The sequence below is a fragment of the Lytechinus pictus genome, chromosome 19 (genome assembly GCF_037042905.1).
Source record: "Lytechinus pictus isolate F3 Inbred chromosome 19, Lp3.0, whole genome shotgun sequence".
Lineage (NCBI taxonomy): Eukaryota > Metazoa > Echinodermata > Echinoidea > Temnopleuroida > Toxopneustidae > Lytechinus > Lytechinus pictus.
The window spans coordinates 3,808,514-3,830,174 of record NC_087263.1 but is presented as its reverse complement, the minus strand read 5'-3'; the positions used below and the strand labels follow the sequence as shown (position 1 = coordinate 3,830,174).

General features: G+C 39.0%; 1 protein-coding gene across 2 annotated transcripts in view; it reads right to left on the bottom strand.

Moving 5' to 3' along the window:
- LOC129283358 (uncharacterized) overlaps positions 1-21,661 on the bottom strand; it is a 181,077-nt gene that overhangs the window by 35,582 nt on the left and 123,834 nt on the right. For both annotated transcript variants that reach the window (XM_064113949.1, XM_064113950.1), the window contains exons 67-76: positions 20,967-21,245; positions 19,893-20,141; positions 19,015-19,290; positions 17,773-18,051; positions 16,254-16,523; positions 13,181-13,450; positions 9,268-9,352; positions 7,256-7,464; positions 1,784-2,053; positions 913-1,182 (exon numbers count right to left, since the gene is read on the bottom strand). In XM_064113949.1, coding sequence (XP_063970019.1) covers positions 913-1,182; positions 1,784-2,053; positions 7,256-7,464; positions 9,268-9,352; positions 13,181-13,450; positions 16,254-16,523; positions 17,773-18,051; positions 19,015-19,290; positions 19,893-20,141; positions 20,967-21,245 — 2,457 coding nt within the window. The remainder of the gene's footprint in view (positions 1-912; positions 1,183-1,783; positions 2,054-7,255; positions 7,465-9,267; positions 9,353-13,180; positions 13,451-16,253; positions 16,524-17,772; positions 18,052-19,014; positions 19,291-19,892; positions 20,142-20,966; positions 21,246-21,661) is intronic.

The following is a 21,661-nucleotide window of genomic DNA, read 5'->3' as shown; positions in this document are numbered from 1 at the left end:
GTACCTATCCATTGTCAAATAACCCTTAGAAATGGGTAAGGGTTTCAAGCCCCGAGCCTCACATCCCCGTCCAATCATAACCTAAGTACTCCCCCTCCCCCCGGGTGTCATGCAGTATAAAATGCATCAAAACATTTGTCAAATCATCCTAAGAGAAAGTACGAAACTGCGTTTTACTTAGTAAGGTTGTGCGCTACATATTATATGTGCACGTCGGCATTTAATTGTGACTCCAAGTCATACACCCCGGACAGTTTGTGTTCCTGAACTTACCATGATGGAGCATTTTGATGAGTAATCTTTATAAATACATATGTCCCTTGGAAGGATTTCAAATTTGTCTTCTTAATCCTCACAACATACATACAAGTACCGTACATATACTTTGTGAGCTTTGAAAGTTGACTTAGTGGTAAGACTAGGCAGAGAGGGTTGTGCTCAACCATGTGGATGAATTACAGTTATGTAATCTTTCGCTGAAAACTGCTTGGTTATGATGTTTCGACCAGTGTGTTTTGTTCTTCATTGGGAATGATAAAGTGGAGACTTACTCGCGAATAGACTGACGTGGAGACAGGGAAGTCGAAAGGGAGTTTTTAAGGACAACGGAAAGCAAAGAGGGCGATAGATTGAGGAATGACAGCCATTTGCATAAACTAAGCCCTAAATTTCATTGGAAGTTGCAGAAAAGGGTGGAGAACCCCTTCCCGAGACTGAATCCACCTGAAGGTACCACATACATGTACATGTAAGCCACACAAATCCCATAGAACTCCATTAACTTCAAAATCTACATGTGTGGATTGTTTTTAACCTGATCCTACTATACTCGATGCCTTGCTGTGTTTTCAAAAGCTGCCGATAAGATTTTGACAGAAATAAGGTGACAGCAGCAGCTATTCCTACACTTACGCAATGTAATCAACATGGTGAACTTCTCGCTGGCGACCTGATCGGTCCCGGTCCCGACGACTGCAGAGAGCGAAAGCAGATACTCCGCCCCTGCTTCCAGGTCTGACAAAGTATGCGTCCTGACGGTAGGACCAAGCTCCAATGAGTTGCTATTGTTGTAAACCCAACAAAGTTTAAATCCTTGGTAGCTTGTGGCTGGTGCTTCCCAGTTGATGGTTACACTTGTAGTCGTGAGATCAGAGAGGGTGATGTCTGTTGGCTGTTCAGGACCTGGATTCGTTTAACAAGAATAAGAAGGAAAAAGGAAGTACAACCAAAAGGTGAGTTAACCACTGAACTAGTAACACATGTAGTAACAGAGAACAATATCCACATCTACTATGTCTTCTGCTACTACTGATATAACATGACTATTACTACTACTACTAGCTATACCATTCATTCAGATTCAGATCAGATTCAAAATTGTTATTGTCTGTAAAAACAGAAAATCTGCCTCAACTGGCACTAAATTAACATTACACAAACATAGCCAAAAACATATCAGATACAACAAATACAAACACAAAATTTGCATAATCAACAGAAAAATATCAAGGTACATCCAGTTTCTCAGCACTCTCTGACCCCTGCACCTTTTAAGAGAGACGAAATAACAGATTCAGTTAATCTAATCTGCTCTACTCCCCAACCCAATAGTAGTGCAGTGAGTATAAGAATGCCAAAAAGTACGAATACATTACATAACATATAAATTTGTGAGGTATATTTGTATAAAGCAAGGAACTCCACCACTAGCATACCACCAACTATTAATACTCTATACTACTACTACTTCTACTTGATAAGAGTAAGAAATATAACAACTCACGAGTGTACATCACATAATTCCTCAGGCGATTACCATGGATAATCAGCTCGACTATATACAGCCTGCCAGGCATCAAGCCAGTGAACGTATGCTCCGTGGCCAGACTAGCGTTGACCTGTGCGTTCTGGATATCGGCATTCGTCTCGTCTTTCAGGTTCACAACGTAGAAATCGAAGGGTCCAACGCTGGCGGTTGAGATTGCACCCCACACGAAGCTAAGGGATGTGGTGGTTACCTCGTTGAAAGAAATCTGGCGTTCCTCAAGAGGTGCTGAGGAATGTAAGAGTTAAATTGATTGATTGATCATTTATTCCATTCTCATAAAAACATATTTACACAATTATTACAAACAATGCATATGTATAATTATACAAATATTAAAATCGAACAATAATGCATAAAAAATGTTCATAATTTACAAAGATTGATAATGGAAAAGGAGAACCTTTGGAAAAGCCTGATATGGCTTTGCAAACTAAAAGTTCTCACAAAAATATGTATAATTCACATTTATATCTTAGAACATAGATTATACATCAGAAAGTTAAAGAGAGAGAGAAAAAAAAAATTACGACAAACGAGACCAGAAAAAAATACAAGAGATAAAAAAGACGAATATGGGTGGGTGAATTATCATTTATACTCTGAATACAAATGAAATTTTAGCCATTTTTTAAAAGTTGAATTGGATTTTAAATCACGTAATAATAATGAAAATAACAATAACATTAATAATTTATGAACTATGATAGATATAAATAATAGTACAGGATTTGTATAGCCCACGTATCCACCTTGTTAGGTGCTCAAGGCGCTCCTATATTACCTCAGCTAAATACTGATTCCGGTGCTCACAGCTATCTACAGTTGTGCTCAGAAGTATTCATGCCCCTAGGAAAATACATGTTTTTTGCATTTTTCATAAAAATGAAAGCTGAACTTGGATAACTTGCATATATACAAATAGACATTATCTACAAAAGCATGCTGATTTTATTTTCATCTTATTTGCATAATAAAAGAGAAGATGACTTTTCTGAATTTTCTGATGTTCAAAAGTATTCATACCCCTGTCTTTCTCAAGTATAAGACACCATATTTTTCATACTTCAAATATTTTACTACCCCCATATGGTTTCAAACTGGACCCTATAATGCCAAACATGAAAACAATAGAATTTAAGCCATGTTGCATGGTATCCAGGAAGAGGAAGTTCCTGAGATATCAGAAATCTTCCCTTTTCTGAGGTTTGTCCAGATGTTAGTTGCCATGTTGATGAAATTGATTAAGAATCAATTCAATTCAAGATTGGGGGAGGGGGGGGGGGGCGTTTTGCCTTTTTGAAATGAAATTTGTTGAGAAAACAGTCTTTGAATTCCAGAAACATCAATGGTTCTATAAATTGAGAATCAGTGGCAAGATCTTTGTCAGTTCATCGGAATCGGCTTAAACTTCATCATGGTCAAGCGAAAGGAACTTAGTGACGATCTGAGATCATGAATAGTGAATGCTCACAAAGATGGTTTTGGCTACAAGGCAATATCCAAGCATTTTGAGGTTTATGTGGCTACTGTCCAGAACATCATCAGGAAGTTCAAGACTTTCAACAAAGTGGAGAACCTTAAAAAGACCTGGACGGAAGCCCAAAGTCTCTGCAAGGCAAGCAAGATGTTTAGTTCGAGCTGCTACTGTCAACCCCAGAATCACCACAAAGGAGATGCTGAAAGATCCCAATGGCCAGGGGACCAAGATCTCGAGGCAAACCATCCAGAGGACCTTGAATAAGGCAGGATTGAATGGACGACGGCCACGGAAGACTCCACTCCTAAAACCTAACCACACAAGATCATGTTTGGACTTTGCCAGGAGACATCTGGGAAATGATGAAACGTTTTGGAGGTCTGTTCTTTGGTCTGATGAAATGAAAATGGTGGTATAGGGACACAGAGATGTCGCCTACGTCTGGAGGAAGAAAGGGGAAGCCTTCAACTCAAAGAACACAGAGCCCACAGAGCATATGGTGGAGGGAGCATAATGCTTTGGGGCTGTTTTTCAGGAAGTGGGACAGGGAAATCTTGTTAAGGTGAGTTTACAACATTATAAATGTATCAATTCTTTTTTCTTTTTTTCAAGTAGTGAAATTATTTTATTGAATAAGAACAATACAGACTTTCTTATATTTGAGTATATATTTAACTTACACAAAAATTTGAGTCAAATGAATTGAAAGATCTCATTTTAGGTAAATTAGGACATTCCTGGTTAAGTACTTACTCACATGCCAATTACCTTCTATGCTTAGTTCTACATTGAAATGCCCCTATGAATGTTTTTTCTAGTGTCTTTGTAGTTTTTTAAGCCATGTTGAAGTAAAATTAAAACATCTCTCTTTCTTTTAATAGGTCAATGGCATCATGATCAGAAGGAGCAGTACCTCGAAATCCTGCAAGAGACCATGAAAGAGTCTGCTGAAGCACTTTAACTTGGCCCCAATTGGATCTTCCAACAGGACAACGATCCAAAGCACACTGCCAAGAAGGTCAAAACATGGTTTCAGGAGCATGCAATCAACGTTCTAGAGTGGCCGAGCCAAAGTCCTGACTTGAACCCAATCGAAAACCTTTGGAAAGAGCTCAAGGTGAAGGTCAACACAAGGAAGCCCAGCAACCTGAAGGACTTGGAGAGGATTGCAAAGGAGGAATGGGCTAAAATCCCTGTAGAGACATGCAAAGAACTTAGTAACAAACTATAGGAGATGTCTGGAGGCAGTCATTGCGAATAAAGGCAATTGATTATTAACTTGTGGTTCATGACAGGGGTATACTTTTGGACATCAGAAAATCCAGGAAAGTTATCTATTCTTTTGATATGCAAGGAGGTGAAAATAAAAATGGCATGCTTTTGTACATGATGCCTAAATGTATTTGACTGATTTGTAAATGACTCCATTTCTACTCTTATTTTTCTTAAAAATGCAAAAAACTAAGATTTTCCAAGGGGTATGAATACTTCTGAGCACAACTGTATATAAAAAATAAATAGATATCTATATAAACAAGTGGAATGCCTCTGGCAGTCTCGCCTGCATTACGCGATTCGATATAGGAGCATTGCTGACTTTGAAAACAGCTATGTAATAATTATTCACAAAAGAAAACGCTCATGAAATGAGTTTTCAACAGGCCTACCAACTCTGTAATAACACAGTTTGTGTTGGTCATGTCGGTGTCATCTCACAAAATCTATCGTCCGAAAAAAATGTTTGTTTCTTAAAAGAGGCAAAATATCTCACCATCAATTATTCCGGTCAAACTAATGAGTAAACCATCACAATTACATTAAATATACAATGTTAAGTTTTTTTGTTTTCCGCCATCAAAATATGACAATAGCTGGGATTTTCTGGTCACCTCACTGTGTAGCCCCGAACCAGTGTTATAAAGCTGTTGAGTTAAGAGCCAACAACTTGGAACGACTTGGGAACGACACAAACAGATTTCCATTTGCATGGTTTTGGTTCTTAAAAAAGGATCACCTGTTGTTCTTAAAGTTGGACATTATGAACATGTATGAACATTATAGTGGACATTATGAACAGCTTCATGAAACAACCACCCGGGATCATTGTCATGTTGTGTTTGGGCTGCCGCAGTATAGTGCAGCTGGCAGCTAGATCGAGCCCCTGAATGTCCATGGTTAGGCAGCTTGTCAGCAGCTACATGTATGTACATGTACATGTAGCAGATGAAACTCAGAGCACATTTTTTTTCACAAAAAATCATTTTTTATATTGCATCAAATCATTTAAAATAATCATTGTAGTAATTTTATTTGTATTTTCAGTTTTTGTTATGATACATTTTTTTATTTATTTATGTTTTTTAAATTCATTTATCTACCGTATACGCCTCCGCGAGAATTAGCCTCTTCAGTGCCTACCAAATATGCACTTAAGAGGCTAATTCCAGCGGAGGAGTATGGTGGATCTATTCACATCCATTTCATTTATTTATTTTCAGTCTTTAATCATTTTGACTTCTCAGGTAGATTACCCAATCTTTTATATTGTACTCTGTTTTAATGAAATCCTAGAGAAATTAACAAGCTTTCGATTGTCTGCGACTGCAACGTATTCCTAGTTCACCGGAAGTGGTGACACAACTCGTTCAGTATCACGTTCGTACATTGATGAAAACAGTTTCGATTTATGTCGACGTATACCCGTACCAGGCCACAGCATATACCAGCGTGATAGCGAGCGGGCCGTGGGCCGATGCTCGGCCGGAAAATCAGGCGTAGCATCACGCTACGAACCAGTGGGGCGACTGTGGGTGCAACATTTGCACTCTTGCGCAAAAAGCCGAAAAAAGACAATTGTTTGGAAATAGAACATCAGTTACCTATCGGATATGTAGTGTCTGAAAACAGGACACACTAAATGTAATGGAAAAGCAGGTAACAAGCAGTAATTTGCAGTTTACCAGCCCTGCTGAATCAACGAAACTCAAGTGTTGATGCGGCTTCATTCATTTTTGCTTAGCTTAGATGACGTCAGCATGTACGAACTAGCGCTCGTTCGAGCACTATGACACCGAACGTCAAAACCCTCAAATACGAGTCACAGATTTGGGCAGTGAACGAGAAGGCTCGTCACAGATTACTTCGCGCATGCGCAGCGCTCCCAAAATTCCTTAATCTTGTACGTTCACATGGCACGTCACAGAAAACGAAAGGTCTCTATTATTAATCATCAGAGGCCTAGAAATATTATAGGCAGATCGATCTCACTCATCACCAGGAGAGCTCGAGAGGTAGATCTTGACTGGATCTGACTATGGGGAAAGCGTATCTTATTTACTATTCCAACAAGTTAGATCTAGATCTAGACCTATCTCAACAGATTCCTAAAGCTCTCACCAAAACAAGCATAATCAATAAGTTATTAACAAACTAGTTTCACCGGTTAACAATATTTATAATTCTAAGTCGAGAAAACTTTCTTTTCATCCGTTGTCACGATTATCAGTCTTCGGAATGTACAGCATACACGTGAGTGAATAGCTACTCTAGCTCAATCCCACTTCATGACGAAAATCCGCACGGTTAGCGACCTGTTGGAAGCCGAATCTTGGAAGGGCATTTTAGCTGTTTTAAACTTAGGACATCTACTCTCCAGATTTTAAAAAAAATATTGGAATAGCGTGAATATGATCTCCATGCAATTCTCTTTACATTAGTATGCATGAAGACCATTATTTATAATCAATGAATTTCTTCTTTAAGTTTAATCATTACCCAACGCCAAGCATTATGCTATTACTCCAGACCAGAAGATGCAAAACATGTGGTACATGTATCTACACTTCCTAAGGTGAATTTCAAGACAGATTTCTGCGGTTCCAAGAGATTTAATTTGGCAGAGTCACTTGTCCATTAGAAAAGTATGATTTAGAAACAAGACAGAGACTTACGTGTTGATACATCCAAGGTTGTCGGAGTGCTCTCTGTGAGTTCGTCATCGGCAATCGCGTTAACCTCAACGGTGTAGTCGGTGCCTGGTTGGAGATTGGTAAAAGTGTACTCGGGACACGCGTCTGTCTCAACCAAGAATTCATCCCCGTCTGGCCCGGCGTCGAGTGCCCGACTGCGTCGTCTGATCCTCAGCCGCAGGAAACGGAACCTGTACAACAGGTAAAAGGGCATCACTGCAAGTAATAATAATGGGATATTTACCCAGGGCAACCAATTCAGTTCCGAAAACTGTTCTCCCAATGGGCCCTGCTATTATTATTACCCCGGCTAAGCTAGGCTACCTATTAAAATGCACACAGCTCTTTGAGGAGTTACTTCCTGCCGGTATCCATTGACCTCACCAGCACACTTTGGATGAATTCCTTGCTGAAGGAAGCTACACCATGGCTGGGATTTGAACCCACAACCCTCTGTTTCAAAGTCCGGAGACTAATCGACTGGGCCACGACGCTCCACTGCAAGTATTCAATCAATTACTGACATTTCACAGGAACTGAAGGTCTATGGGGTTTATGTGTCTTATCTGCTACCTTTAAGTGACTTTGACATGTTGTAGGGGATCTCCACCATGTTCAGCACCTCCAAATTCTTTCATGTGTGCAAAGGCTAACTAATGCAGCACACTTCCCAGCAAAATATTTGGTTCCAATCACACTTTAGCCTACTTAGGAGCTTGTACAAAGTTGCATGCAGCAAAAGCGAGGTTATGCAAGCTAACGTGAGGTAATTTGAGGCTAACCATGTGAGTCGCTCGCTGTTGCGCGTCATTGCTCACACTTACCCGTCGCCTCTCGTCTTGCTTGTATGGTGTTTTGTTATGTTCACTTTCAGATGTTTGAAAAAATTTCAAAGTATTGAGGAAGAATGCAAGGTCTTTGCGTTAGTCTCTGTACTAACTTTTTTCAGTGCATTTAGTTGTATTGCATTTAAATGATTGTATCACAGCGTATTTTAAATTGAGCAAAATCAAAATTGTGAAAAAAAAAACATACATAAATAACAAGTAAATTAACTCTTGAAAAGATGACCGCTGAAATGCTCCCAGAGATAACGATTCACGGATGCAGCGGGGGAGCTGGTTCCAGAGGCGTGGCGCGGCAGCAGCGAATGATCGATCCCCTGAGGAGGTAGCAGTTCTTTAACCCTAAATCTCCCGGGGTATTTTGATTCTTGTCATTACCGGGGGGGGGGGGGGGGGGGGGGCCATAATGGCCCCCCCCAAGATCTCGGCCGCTGATCGCGCGTGCGATGCAAAAATTTGCACGCTGGTAGTTTGCGATGTAATCTACAAGGCTGTATGGTAAAATTTTCCAATATAGTGAGATTTTATTTTATATGAATTAATTATGCTAATTTATGCATAAATCATACTTTTTACTCTAATTCACTAAATAAAGCTCCTAGAATGCTAATTTTTGCTAAAAATATTCTTTGTAGCATTCTTAACAATCGCAATTCAAAAAAACTTCGGTTTGGAAATAAATTTCTTATGTATTTTATTGTTTTATGAATTTCTTATGTATTTCTTTGTTTTTTTACTTTTTGTTGTTTATTGTTTTTTCAATGGAAATCGTTCCAGACTTAATTCTGATCATAAAAAAGGCAAAATTAATGAAGTTTAATCAGTAAAAGTAGAAATAATGATACATTTATGAATTTTGGCTCAATACACAATTTACATTGGATTTGTACATGAAATCACGTTTTTGAGCAATTTTGGGTCTGACATGCACTTACATAACGTTGCGTAATGTCGTAACGGCGTACCCGGGCATCACAAATTTGGTCTCAAAATTTGCGCGAGACTTGAAAGTAAAAAGTCAGTGAGCGGCGAGGTCAAAAATTTCGCGCAGCAGATGTATCGCGAAAATTGTCGAGGGGGGGGCCATTATGGCCCCCCCGGGAGAATTAGGGTTAACAAGGTTATTTCAAACAAGGGGCAGTTACATACCTTCCTCTCCTTGGCAAAACGATTCTGATAATGATAGCGGTGGGTCTTCGGATGACAATGATAATCTCTTCTATTGGAAGTGGGTCTGTATGGAGAAATAAAAATGAATGAAATAAATACTGTTCACTACTAACCTAATGCACCAAATTATAATACAAATAATTCCAAATGAATTTCCAAGGGATATGACTCGGGAGTTACTTTCACTGCTATGCCTATCAATAATTCCATATTAATAAAGGCCACCACGCACTTTACGATATGTTTGCGACCCAATTTGGGAATAAAGCTTACTAAAATATGAAGGGAATATTGAGGCACGGAACATGCCCCCGAGATCTCGGCCGCCGATCGCCGCACAAAATTTGCACGCTGGTAGTGTGCAATGAAATTTACAATGCTGTATGGTAAAATTATAAAAAATAATGAGATTTTATGTTATATGAATTAATTATGCTAATTTATGCATAAACCATACTTTTTGCTCTAATTCACTAAATAAAGCTCCTAGAATGCTAATTTTTGGTAAAAATATTCTTTGTAGCATTCTTAACAATCGCAATTGAAAACAAGATGAATGCCTCTGGCCGTCTCACCTGCATCACGCGATTCAATATAGCAGCAGTGCTGATTTTGAAAACTACTATAACTCGCACAAGATGTTCAGTGATACTTGGTTACTCTTATTTCTATGTTTTATGAACTAGACCCATACACTTATAGAGATATGATGGTAATTCAACACATACCCCCAACGTGGCCAAGGTTCATTGACCTTACATGACCTTTGACCTTGATCATGTGACCTGAAACTCGTACAGGATGTTCAGTGATACTTGATTACTCTTATGTCCAAGTTTCAAGAGAAAGATCCATCAACTTTCCAAGTTAAGATGGTAATTCAACAGATACCCCCATTATGGCCAAAGTTCATTGACCTTTGACCTTGGTCATGTGACCTAAAATGCGCACAGAATGTTCAGTGATACTTGATTACTCTTATGTCCAAGTTTTATGAACTAGACCAACACACTTTCAAAGTTATGGCGGTAATTCAACAAATACCCCAATTTGACCAAAGTTCATTGACCCTAAATGACCTTTGACCTTGATCATGTGACCTGAAACTTGCACAGGATGTTCAGTAATACTTGATTACTATTATGTCCAAGTTTCATGAATCAGATCCATAAACTTTTTAAAGTTATGATGGTAAATCTACAGATACCCCCATTCGGCCAAAGTTCATTGACCCTAAATGACCATTGACCTTGGTCATGTGACGTGAAACTCATGCAGGATGTTCAGTGATACTTGATTAACCTTATGTATAAGTTTCATGAACTAGGTCCATATATTTTCTAAGTTATGATGACATTTCAAAAACTTAACCTTAGGTTAAGATTTTGATGTTGATTCCCCCAACATGGTCTAAGTTCATTGACCCTAAATGACCATTGACCATGGTCATGTGACATGAAACATAGGCAGGATGTTCAGTAATACTTGATTAACCTTATGGCCAAGTTTCATGAACTAGGTCCATATACATATTAAGTTATGCTGTCATTTCAAAAACTTAACCTCAGGTTAAGATTTGGTGTTGACGCCGCCGCCGCCGCCGTCGGAAAAGCGGCGCCTATAGTCTCACTCTGCTATGCAGGTGAGACAAAAACTTCGTTTTGGAAATCAATTTCTTATGTATTTTATTGTTTTATGAATTTCTTATGTATTTCTTTGTTTTTCAACCTTTTGTTTTTCATTGTTTTTTTCACCAGATTTATTGCACAACCTTTTTGAAGCATAATTATGCTAAAATCAATTGATTTCAGCTGTTTAAAGTAAAAATAATAACATCTTTATGAATAAGATGAGAAAACTCAATTTGCATCGACTTTGTACACAAGATCATGTTTTGGAATGATTTTTGGTCTGACTTGCATTTACGAAATGTTGCGTAATTTTGGAACCGCGTACCCGGGTGTCAAAAATTTGGTCTCAAAAGATGTGCGAGACTTAAAGATATAAACTCTGTGAGTGGCGCGGTCAAAAAATTTCGCGCGGCTGAATGATCGCAGAAAATGTTGAGGGGGGGCGGGTTGATTCAACCCCCTCCCGCCATTTTAGGGTTAATGAGTTTCAAAATTCTGAAGTTTTGAATCCCCCACCTAGTGCTATCATATAAAGCAAACAGAACTGAAATCGTACTTGGAATGACAAAGAAGAAGCATTTTGAAATTGTGGACGGACGACACACCACAGCATAAGCCCATCTGGCCCTTGCGCCGGATGATCGAAAAAGTGATTTATTCCAAAGTTGGATCGTGGACAAGTAGTAAAGTGTCAAGAGGCCTTCATACTGCTCATTTTGCCGCTATGACTAATTTCAACTATTTATCCTACAATTACTACTACTTTTCTACTGTACTTCTTACTTCAGATTCTTCTACTACAACTAATTCTCCTACGTTCCAACTACTACTTCTTCCCTTCCAGTATTACTTATTCTTCTACTTCTATTCTTTCATATTATACAAATAATGAATGTTTATGAGTGCAATGGACAGAATACTTCATGAGGTGAAAGATGAAGTGATCCATGCAACGAGGTGTAGCCGAGTTGAATGGATCATTATTTCATCTTTCACCGAGTGAAGTATTCTGTCCATTGCACGAATGAAAAAAATTCATTATTTGGTTTATATGACACCTAAATTTTTTTTTTTTTTCATATGAAATTCAGAATTTTGATGCAAAACATACTCATGCAGTGTGACTTTAGTCTGTTGATTGTTACATCATTACAACATGCGCACTGCTGGTGCATGAGCTGCAGTCTCAGTGCGCAAGTGCAATGGAAAAATCGCATGGATCCAAAATTGCACGGTTGATGACGTCATTGCAAAAAGGGCTGAATGAACGATATCAAAAAACCAATCAAATCACAAGGATCTATCTAAGTGTCATATAAATTCTACTATCACTATTGCCATTAACAGCTACTTGTATTATTTCTACTTCTCATAATACTGCAATATAATAATAATAATAATGTATGCAATTTGTCAGGTGCCATATTCGTCTCGTAAGAGATGCTCAAGGCGAACAGGTGAAGGGGGGGGGGGCAAACAAAATTACTAGTAACAGAAAACCATTGACAAAATTGTTTTAAAGAGGTAAGTTTTTAGCTTAATCCTAAATGTTAATAATTTGATACTAAACTACATGTATAACTTTATCATATAGTATACAAATGATGCATGCACATGAGTTCATTAGGCGATCTATCCTCACGCGAGTTGAGGCTCTGTTCAATCCATTGCACGAAGCTGTTAGGCTGAGTGCAATGGGGTGAACACAGCCTCAACGAGAGTGGATAGGTCACATAATGGACGAATGAAGACATGCATCATTTGGTTTATACAACAAATTTTCTAGATTTTGTAATTTGACAATAGATAAGAAAAAAATCAACAAAAGCAGATGGAATTAAGACATATTTTGCCTTTGTCTGACACTTCCTTTTCTCTGAAAATATTTTTGTTTTTCCATTTTATGAAAGCAGTTTATCATTTGTGTTCTTTTGTGACACACTTTGATTCATGAATCTCAGTGCGTCCAGCCAGCTATGTTGATGCACTTACTTCGAAGCGCGCAAACACATATACAAAATGTACGTATACACACATGCTTAGTGGTACACACTGAAGGAGAAAGCTCAACCGTGCAATGGAAAAATAAAAAATGCACGGTCGCCGTGCAATGGAAAATAAAATTTGCATGCAGCACAAAATGGATCAAATATTGAATGGCTTTCAACCAATCAAATTACAAGAAACTTTGTATGAGTTGTATAATTTATCATATATATATATATATATATACATTGATAAATGATTCAATAGTACATTACCAATAACATGGGTTAGTCCATTGATTTCGCTTCTGTCCCCATCACTTGTCAATGCGTAGAGAACAAAGTGGTATATCCTGCCTGGCGACAGGTTGTAGATGGCCACCTGACGGAACGCCATTCCCGTCGTGTTGTCCAGATGGATAGGGGACCTGGGGTTGCCCTTCCGTGGTGTATACTCCAGCTCGTATGAGGCGGCCCCCGAGTGACCGGTCCAGTCAACAAACAAGCTCTGGGGGCTGGCAATTGATATCGAAATAGTGGGTGGCTCTGAAGGAGCAAAGAGAAAAAATTGAAAATAAAGGTCTAATTCTCCCGCAGGAACTCGACAGGACGGATTCCTGCTGGTATAACGCCAATCTGGTATAAACAATTACATTGAAAACATGTTACATGCAAGTTAACCAGGCATAGTGGCTGACCTCATAGTCAACAGAAATTACTCTTTTCTTTTTATCAATGTCGACACAATGGCAGAGCAGGGATTCAGACTCAAAACATTATGATCATGAGTCAGATGACCACTAGACCACACGAACCGTGAGGTATAATCAATGCTGTATTTTGATATCTTTCTTTCTAATACTGGTTCAAACTCTTGTTAGAACCAAGACATGGCGTTGATTCTCTTCAGCAAGTAATTCATCCAAACTGTGCTTTGCTTTAACCTGCCTCATTCAGGTACCAAACAAACCTATATGATTCATCTTGTTTGGATACGGTAAGACAAATATAATATTAGGTTTGTATATACATGTAGCGCATATTAAAGGTCAAGTCCACCTCAGAAAAATGTTAATTTGAATCAATAGATAAAAATCAGACAAGCACAATGCTGAAAATTTCATCAAAATCGGATGTAAAATAAGAAAGTTATATTTATGTCATTTCAAAGTTTCGCTTATTTTTAACAAAATAGTTATATGAACGAGCCAGTTACAGAGCTGCCAACATTGGGATGATAGAATCCAGAAGATTTCGCGGAGGTATGATTTTGTGAGGGAGCGCGCGGCGAAATGTCCCACGGACGGGAGTTTTGGGTAGCAAAACTCATTAAGAAACAACATTTGATAGTATCCGACAGCTGTCTAAACCATCAAAACTTTTGGCACATAGATTAAATGCACATTAGAGAGATTTCATGAAATGATGAATTGTCTGTCATTGACTAAAAAAATAAGTTCAAGCCTGATTTCAAGCAATACAGTAGAACATAAAATGATTCACAAAAGAATGCATTCAACAAGAAAATACCTTTATTATCCAGAGGGGGAAAGGGCTGCAGTAGTGGAAGATGAGCTTGCCTGGCCCTGTAAAGACTTATATGTGGCCTGTTTAAAGTCTGAGGGCCGAGGGATTCCTGTGAAAATTGCCTTTTTGTAGCAAGCACGCACAGCCAGCCAGCGCCAGGCTAGCTCACTCACGAAAGAGAAAATGTTCGAATCCGATCAACCCAAGTAAAAGTAGGCCAAAAAAATCTCCACTTTGCTTCTGTTCTTCAGGTTTGTCAATAAAATTATTCCTAAAAGTCAGGGTGTAATTATAATAGTAAACCATCGTTGATCCACAGTTTCAGCTCGAATAAAGCGCACACAAGCTTCCGAAAAATACATCGGACTTCCCTTCTCGCATAGCCTCCTGCCGCGGCGCAGTCTGCCGGAGACCAGGCAGTGCCGCGCCGGGGCGCGTCGGTGGCATAGGCATGGAGTGCCGCTAAAGTGTTTCCATCACGCACATGCACATTGCAGAACCAGAAGAAAAAAAATTGCTTGTTAGACTAATTCACCAGTCGTTCGGTAAAATTATCTTCATTTACATCGGAAATCAATGTACGATTATACAAAAACTGGTAAAAGTAACTGGGTAAAATGAAAATGTGATAAGGAGTTTCCACGTGGGTGTAAAGGGAGTTGAACATGCTAGACTCGTAAAACAGTCGTTTGTATGAATTTTACAATTTAACAGCTAAAAATCACAATTATCCGGGAGATTTTGGCATGGGGTCGGGAGAACGGGAGATTGGATCGAAATCCAGTATTCTCCCGCAGGATCCGGGAGACTTGGAAGCTCTGCAGTTACATCCAAATGAGAAATAATGAGAAATAATGTCACTCACTCACTATTTCTTTTGTTTTTTATTGTTTGAATTATACAATATTTCATTTTTTTCCAAATTTGATGATTAGGACCTCCTTGCCTGAAGCACAAAATGTTAAAATAATGGAATTCCACGTGTTCAGGTAGGAATGAAACTTCATTTCACATGACAATGACGAAAAAATCAAAATATTTCATATTTCATATAATAAAATACAAAAGAAATAGTGAGTGAGTGATGTCATCAGTTCCCTCATTTGCATACCGACCGAGATGTGCATATAACTGTTTTGTGAAATGAAGCGAAACTTTAAAATGTCATAACTTTCTTATTTTACATCCGATTTTGATGGAATTTTCAGTGTTATGCTTGTCGAATTTTTCTCTTTTTATTAAAATCAAGTTTTTGTTGGGGTGGACTTGTCCTTTAAGTATATCACATCTTTTAACTCTTCCTACTAGGCACTCATTTACCACACCCCGGTTGAATTCAGTGCAATGTGAATTGCTTTCTTGCTGCGGGATATTGTTCCCGTCTAGGATTTGAACCCACGACCCTCTGCTTCTAAAATCGATCAACTAATCAACTGTCTTTGTGGTCCTTACATGTAAATCCCAAGATGAAACATAGAAGTTGCGCTATATAATTACCCCTATTGGAGCTTTGTGGCCAAGTGGATTAGTCTCCGGAATTAGAAATGATCGTGGGATCAAATCCCAGTAATCAGGTAATTTCCTTCAGCAAGAAATTGATCCACAATCTGCAGCACCCAACCCAGGTGTGTAAAATGGATACCCGGCAGGATTAATTCCTTAAATGAACCAGACACATTCAGCAGGTGGAGCCAAAGCCAAGGTAATATATACTGCAACATTGAATAAGCAACTAAATAATCAGTGCCTCACAAATGCTATATATTGTTACTATTATCATCATTATCCATATCTAAAGTGGAAAAACAGAAGTTGGACTTACTAGTTTGGCATGTCATGGTACTTGGTTCTCCTCTTATGTCCAGAAGTGTGCTCCTGACACTGACAGTGTATTCGGTGCTATCCATCAGGTAGTCTGCCGTTGCCTGAAGCAATTCACCCTTCCCGACCATCGGCAAAGGAGTCTCGTCGCCATCGGCCTCTATGCTGACAGCGTAACCGTCAAAGTTGCCGTCTTGAGTTGCGCCCCACACAAACTCAATCAGACTCTGGGTGCTGTAAGTACAGTTCACCATTCCGGGCAGTCCAGGCACTGATCATAGAAAATCAACAAGTACTCAGTGGCGTATCTTAATTAAAAAAGTGATCCTCCTACCATTATCTGATGGGGGGGGGGGGGGGGCGTGGAGGGCGGTGCGAATATCATACCCCTTTCAATTTCAGACCTCTGTGGTTCCTTTTGTTGCCCACCAGATTTTTTTATTTCTTATATTTATGAAAAAAACACCATTCTGCTCTCCTTTTTACCCCTATTTTTTTAATTGTGCTCCTGAAAAGTGGTGCCAGGGACACATGCCCTCCTCCTTGTCCCTACATACAATGTAGATATGTATATGCAACTGCAAATAATGAATAGAGTGTGCTTGTCCCTCAAAGGACCATCATGGCCCCCCTCTAAACGCTTAGCGCGATATTTCCGGAACGCAAAAACAAAGCGCCGCAAAATTTTTGAACTATTTTCCTTTAATGGGTCGCGCAACTTGAGACCAAATTCGCGACATACGGGTATAGCATCGCGGCGTCACATGACTTTTTACGAGACAATGTCATGCCAAAAATGGCTTATTTTTATACTTTGTGTACAAAGTCTACAGGGGATGAAATTCATAAAAGGGTGATTATTTTTGTTTGTATTGGTCTGCTTACTTAATTTAGGGTTTAATTTAGTTGTTGAATGGTCTCTAATAATTTCCATTGAAAAAAACAATGAAAAACAAAAGATGAAAAAACAAGGAAATGCATAAGAAATTCTAAAAACAAAGAAATTAGCTTTCGCAATTATACTTTGTGGAAACCTTTAAATAAGATTACAAAGATGACTTCTGGAAAAAAAAGAAAATTTGAAGTGAAAGTTGGTATTAAATATGCAAATAATGTTTTTCACAAATAAATTTTAATATTTTATTCATAATAAATGACAAATAATTATTTTAAGAATTTTTTTTTAAATACTGGCTTGTAGTTTATTTGGTAAAGAATGTGCATGCCTAATTTTTAGCACGATCTTGCGAACGGTGGCTGAGATCAAAAGGGCCCCCCTTCCCCGTCCTCAATACATCTCAAATAGCCCAGTCCTTTTAGGGTTATAGCAATGCAGCACAATCATGCAGGCAATGGCATATATGTAAATTTAAAGAAGTATTCAATGAAAGAAAAATAATAATGGGTTATTAAGGATGAAAAGGAGAAACAGAAGAAGATAACGATGGAGGAGTTTGAAGAAAATCAAAGAACATGATATTAACCCATGATCCTAATTAGAAAAAAATCTATGTTCTTACACGTTGTAACGTCGATGGAATCTACACTTGTACCAGTTTCGCCATTTATCACGACAAAGAGATAAGCGGTGTAGTCGGTGCCAGGAATGAGATCCATGTACTGAACACTTAGGATATCATCAAGTCCAACTTCCCTGGGGGTGCCTACAGCATTACTATCCTTTAAGGTGAGGCGCACTTCGTAGCCGGTCACTTCTGGTCTGGTGGTGTTGCCCCACGAGACGGATATGGATGTGGCGTCCCGATCTTGGACCCGGAGCTCCTCTGCATTTTGTTGCACTGGGGAACAATAGAGTGATATTCATTCATCATAAAACCATTATTATCATTCAAAATAGAGTATTTAATAGCACTGTTGAACAGTGTCTTTTTCTGGATGTCTCCGATTATGAATGGTTCGAACTTGCTACATACTGTATGACTTTGCCTGAATAGACCTCAAAATAAGATTCACAATAACGTACTAGAAAAAATCCAGGTTGGGATTTATTTTTACATATATGAAAGATACATGTACATTGTAAAATCAACTTGCCTAAGGACAATTCCATCAAACGGTAAACCCTTATGTATTATGTCACAACATTTGCTCCCGTCATAATATCTCAGAGGGCATAGGGTTAGAGTTAGGATTTTAATCAGAATAATGTAAAGATAAGGATTTATTTATTTTTGAGGATAGATTCGATGTATGGCTTTACATGCATATTTTTGATCGGGGAAATTATCGCCGGAGTAAACGTCATGGAACCTTTTGTACGTATGACATCATAATTATCTTCCTTTGTCATACATGTATTTCACTCCATGAACAGCTCAAACCATGATAATTTGAGACGGACACAAGATTTCAAAGATGTGGAGTGCCCCAGGGATCTATCCTTGGTCCATTATTGTTTACTATTTACACAAATGACATGTGCAATATTTCTCGTACACTCAAAATCATTTCAGTTCCCTCATATAGGGGGTCTGAGGTACATGCTTTATGGAATTGCCCATAACAGAAGAAACCAAGTTGTCAATTTGCATTTTTGAACAGTGATTTTCTTGTTTTCATCGCATGGCCAATTTAGAGTGTGTACTGAGTAGCACAAGTTAAACGGCTTTTATTCAGGAACAGCACCACATACTAAGCTGAGAACGGTATCCCTTTCTTCAGTAATTCTTTCTCTTTCTAACCATATCCAATTGTAATGGCTAGCATTTTGAAAGATAATGAGAAACTACAAAAGAACTCACTCGTCGTAACAGTTAACTCTGTTGGATCGCTCCGTTCCTCTCCGGCCAATGCATAAACCTTTACAATATATGCAGTGCTTGGCTGAAGGACTGGTATTACTGCGGTGTTTTCACTTCGGTCAATAGGATCCAGGGCGCTGATGGAATCCGGGTTCTGTGCTGGGGCATACTCGACAAGGAATTTGGTATATGCACCATCGGCTGGAGCTTCCCAAGACACAGCCAGAGTGAAGATGGTGCTTTCATCAAGCGTTACATTTCTAACAGGTAGAGGCTCTGTGAACAGTAGATTCAAGATTTATTTAAATATGTTATCCCAGCTTGAAACAGCTGAAGTGGCAAATGCTTCACAAAAACAGAGTAAACAGTACAAATAAAAATCAACAAATAAACAACATCACTAAAGAATCAAGAAATTACAAAATCAATTGCAAATTTAAATTCAAACGTAGGAGGAAAAAAGTTATTTTTTTTCTCCACAGCCTACTGCCTAAATCTACAACATTCGATATGCTTTAATATTGCAGTTAATGGCGGAGAGGGGCTCTTTTTTAATTTCCAGGGTTCTTTAGAAGATTGCGGGGGGGGGGGGGGAGGGGAGGGGGTGTAATGAAAGAACGCAGTTATGGGCTACCTATAACATTTATCAGGAGGTATGAGTGATCACAAACAATAAGAGCTGAAGAGTTTTGATAAAAAGCTGAAATTTTAAGAGCTCCAACACCTTTATACAGATAAAGAGCTAAAATAAGCTGAAACTGAGTGAAAAATCAAAAGCAAAAATAGCTGAATTCGGCTAAAAAGCTGGTCTACATTCATTATCAATTTCTTGATGTCTATATCCCCTAAAAAGTAATCAATGGGTTAACTTAACCTACTTGTATACTGCTTCACAAACGGCAGCAGACAAAGGAAGTCCCAAGCAACGGTGATCTGAACAACATCTCCCGGCTGCAAATCACCGATGTAGAACTCTCGGGGACCTGAAACGTTTGCATTTAAGGAGGGCCCAGGAGCATTGATGACCCATTCTACCATGAATTGGTCTTCATTTTCTACCTCCGACCAAGTTATGTTGATGCTCGTAGTGGTCACTTCGGTGACAGTGATTGTCCCTCCCCTGTCCTCTGATGTAGAAAAGTTAAATGAAAGACAATGATGATGGTGATAATAATAATCAAGTCAAGTCAGTTTGAGGGCAGGAAAAGAATAAGCCTATGACATGTCGGGTACCATGAACATAGAAGCGTTTCCAGACCTCTATCTAGCATCCACCTTTATATCGCGCTTCATTCATCAAAACAATGTCTCTAAGAGCTTTACAGATATATTAATACCCTGGTCATCGGTTCCTGGCATGCCCGCACACAAATGTATGCACCTTCTCCACTCCCTGGGGAGCATCCCAATAAGAGAACCAAGACTCAATTGCTAGGCATACGGCTTTCGCATCCTACCGGGTACCCATTTAAAACCTGGGTGGAGAGTGGCAAAGTTTGAATTGATGCCTTGCCAAAGGACACTAGGCCAGATTCTGATTACAAGGTGAGAGACAGAACCGCTAAACCATGACACTTCCACAAACATATACACATAAAATAATAATAATATGGTCCATTTATATAGCAGAGCAACTATAATTGCATATATACTCTACTACGCTTGATACTTGGTATCACATTATTACCCTAGCTGTAGCTGAGCCGCCATATAGGTGCTAAAGTATTCAAGGAATAAATCCTACGGGGTACCCAGTCGCCTCACCTGGGTCGAGTACTGCACAATGTGGGTAAATTTCTTGCTGAAAGAAAACATGCCATGGCTGGAATTCGAACCCACGTCCCTCTGATTGAAAGACGAGGGTCGTAACCACTAGACCGAGACGCCCCCATAAAATGAAACAAGATACTTTGACACAGAACTTGCATCGCAGACCTTAACCTGCCTCATACCTGTTGTTGCATAAATCGTGACGGCCTCACTAGTTCTGTCACCGCTTGTAACCTTGACGGAGACGTTGTACGACGTGGCGGGCTCCAACCCTTCAAGGTAGAGTGTTTGGTAGTCGCACATGCCACCGGTGCCGTTGCCATCATTCACTCTGGACATTGTGACCTCGGGGAGGACGGTGATGCTGACATTGTCGAAGTCACCGCTCGGAAGACACCAGCGATAGAAGAGGTTGCAGGACGTCGTGTTGGAGACGGTTGGATTGTACACGGGCAAAGGATCTACAGGAGAATTTTCAAGATTGGAAAAAGGTAACAAAATAAATTAGGCTTTGTTCATGAACAAAAGGAACATATGTATGTGCTAACTATAAGGGCCTTGAGAATATTGGCAAAGTGGAAATAGTGCTACGAAAATATCATGTATCATATTTATCAACTTGAGACCTGGGTGACATTTCATAAGGCGGATCGTAAGTTACGAACAATTTTACGCAAACATCAATCTATCTGACCTCCCTTCCCATGTCCCATCCACATATACATATTGACACTCAATACATTTCATATTGTTGGAAAATATTTCAATTCTAATCCTTTTCATATAATTCTTTCAAATAATCAAGGACATGTGTTAACTTACAATCTTTATAAATCAGCTTACCAATTTCCGTCGTACATGTACTTACATACTGCTT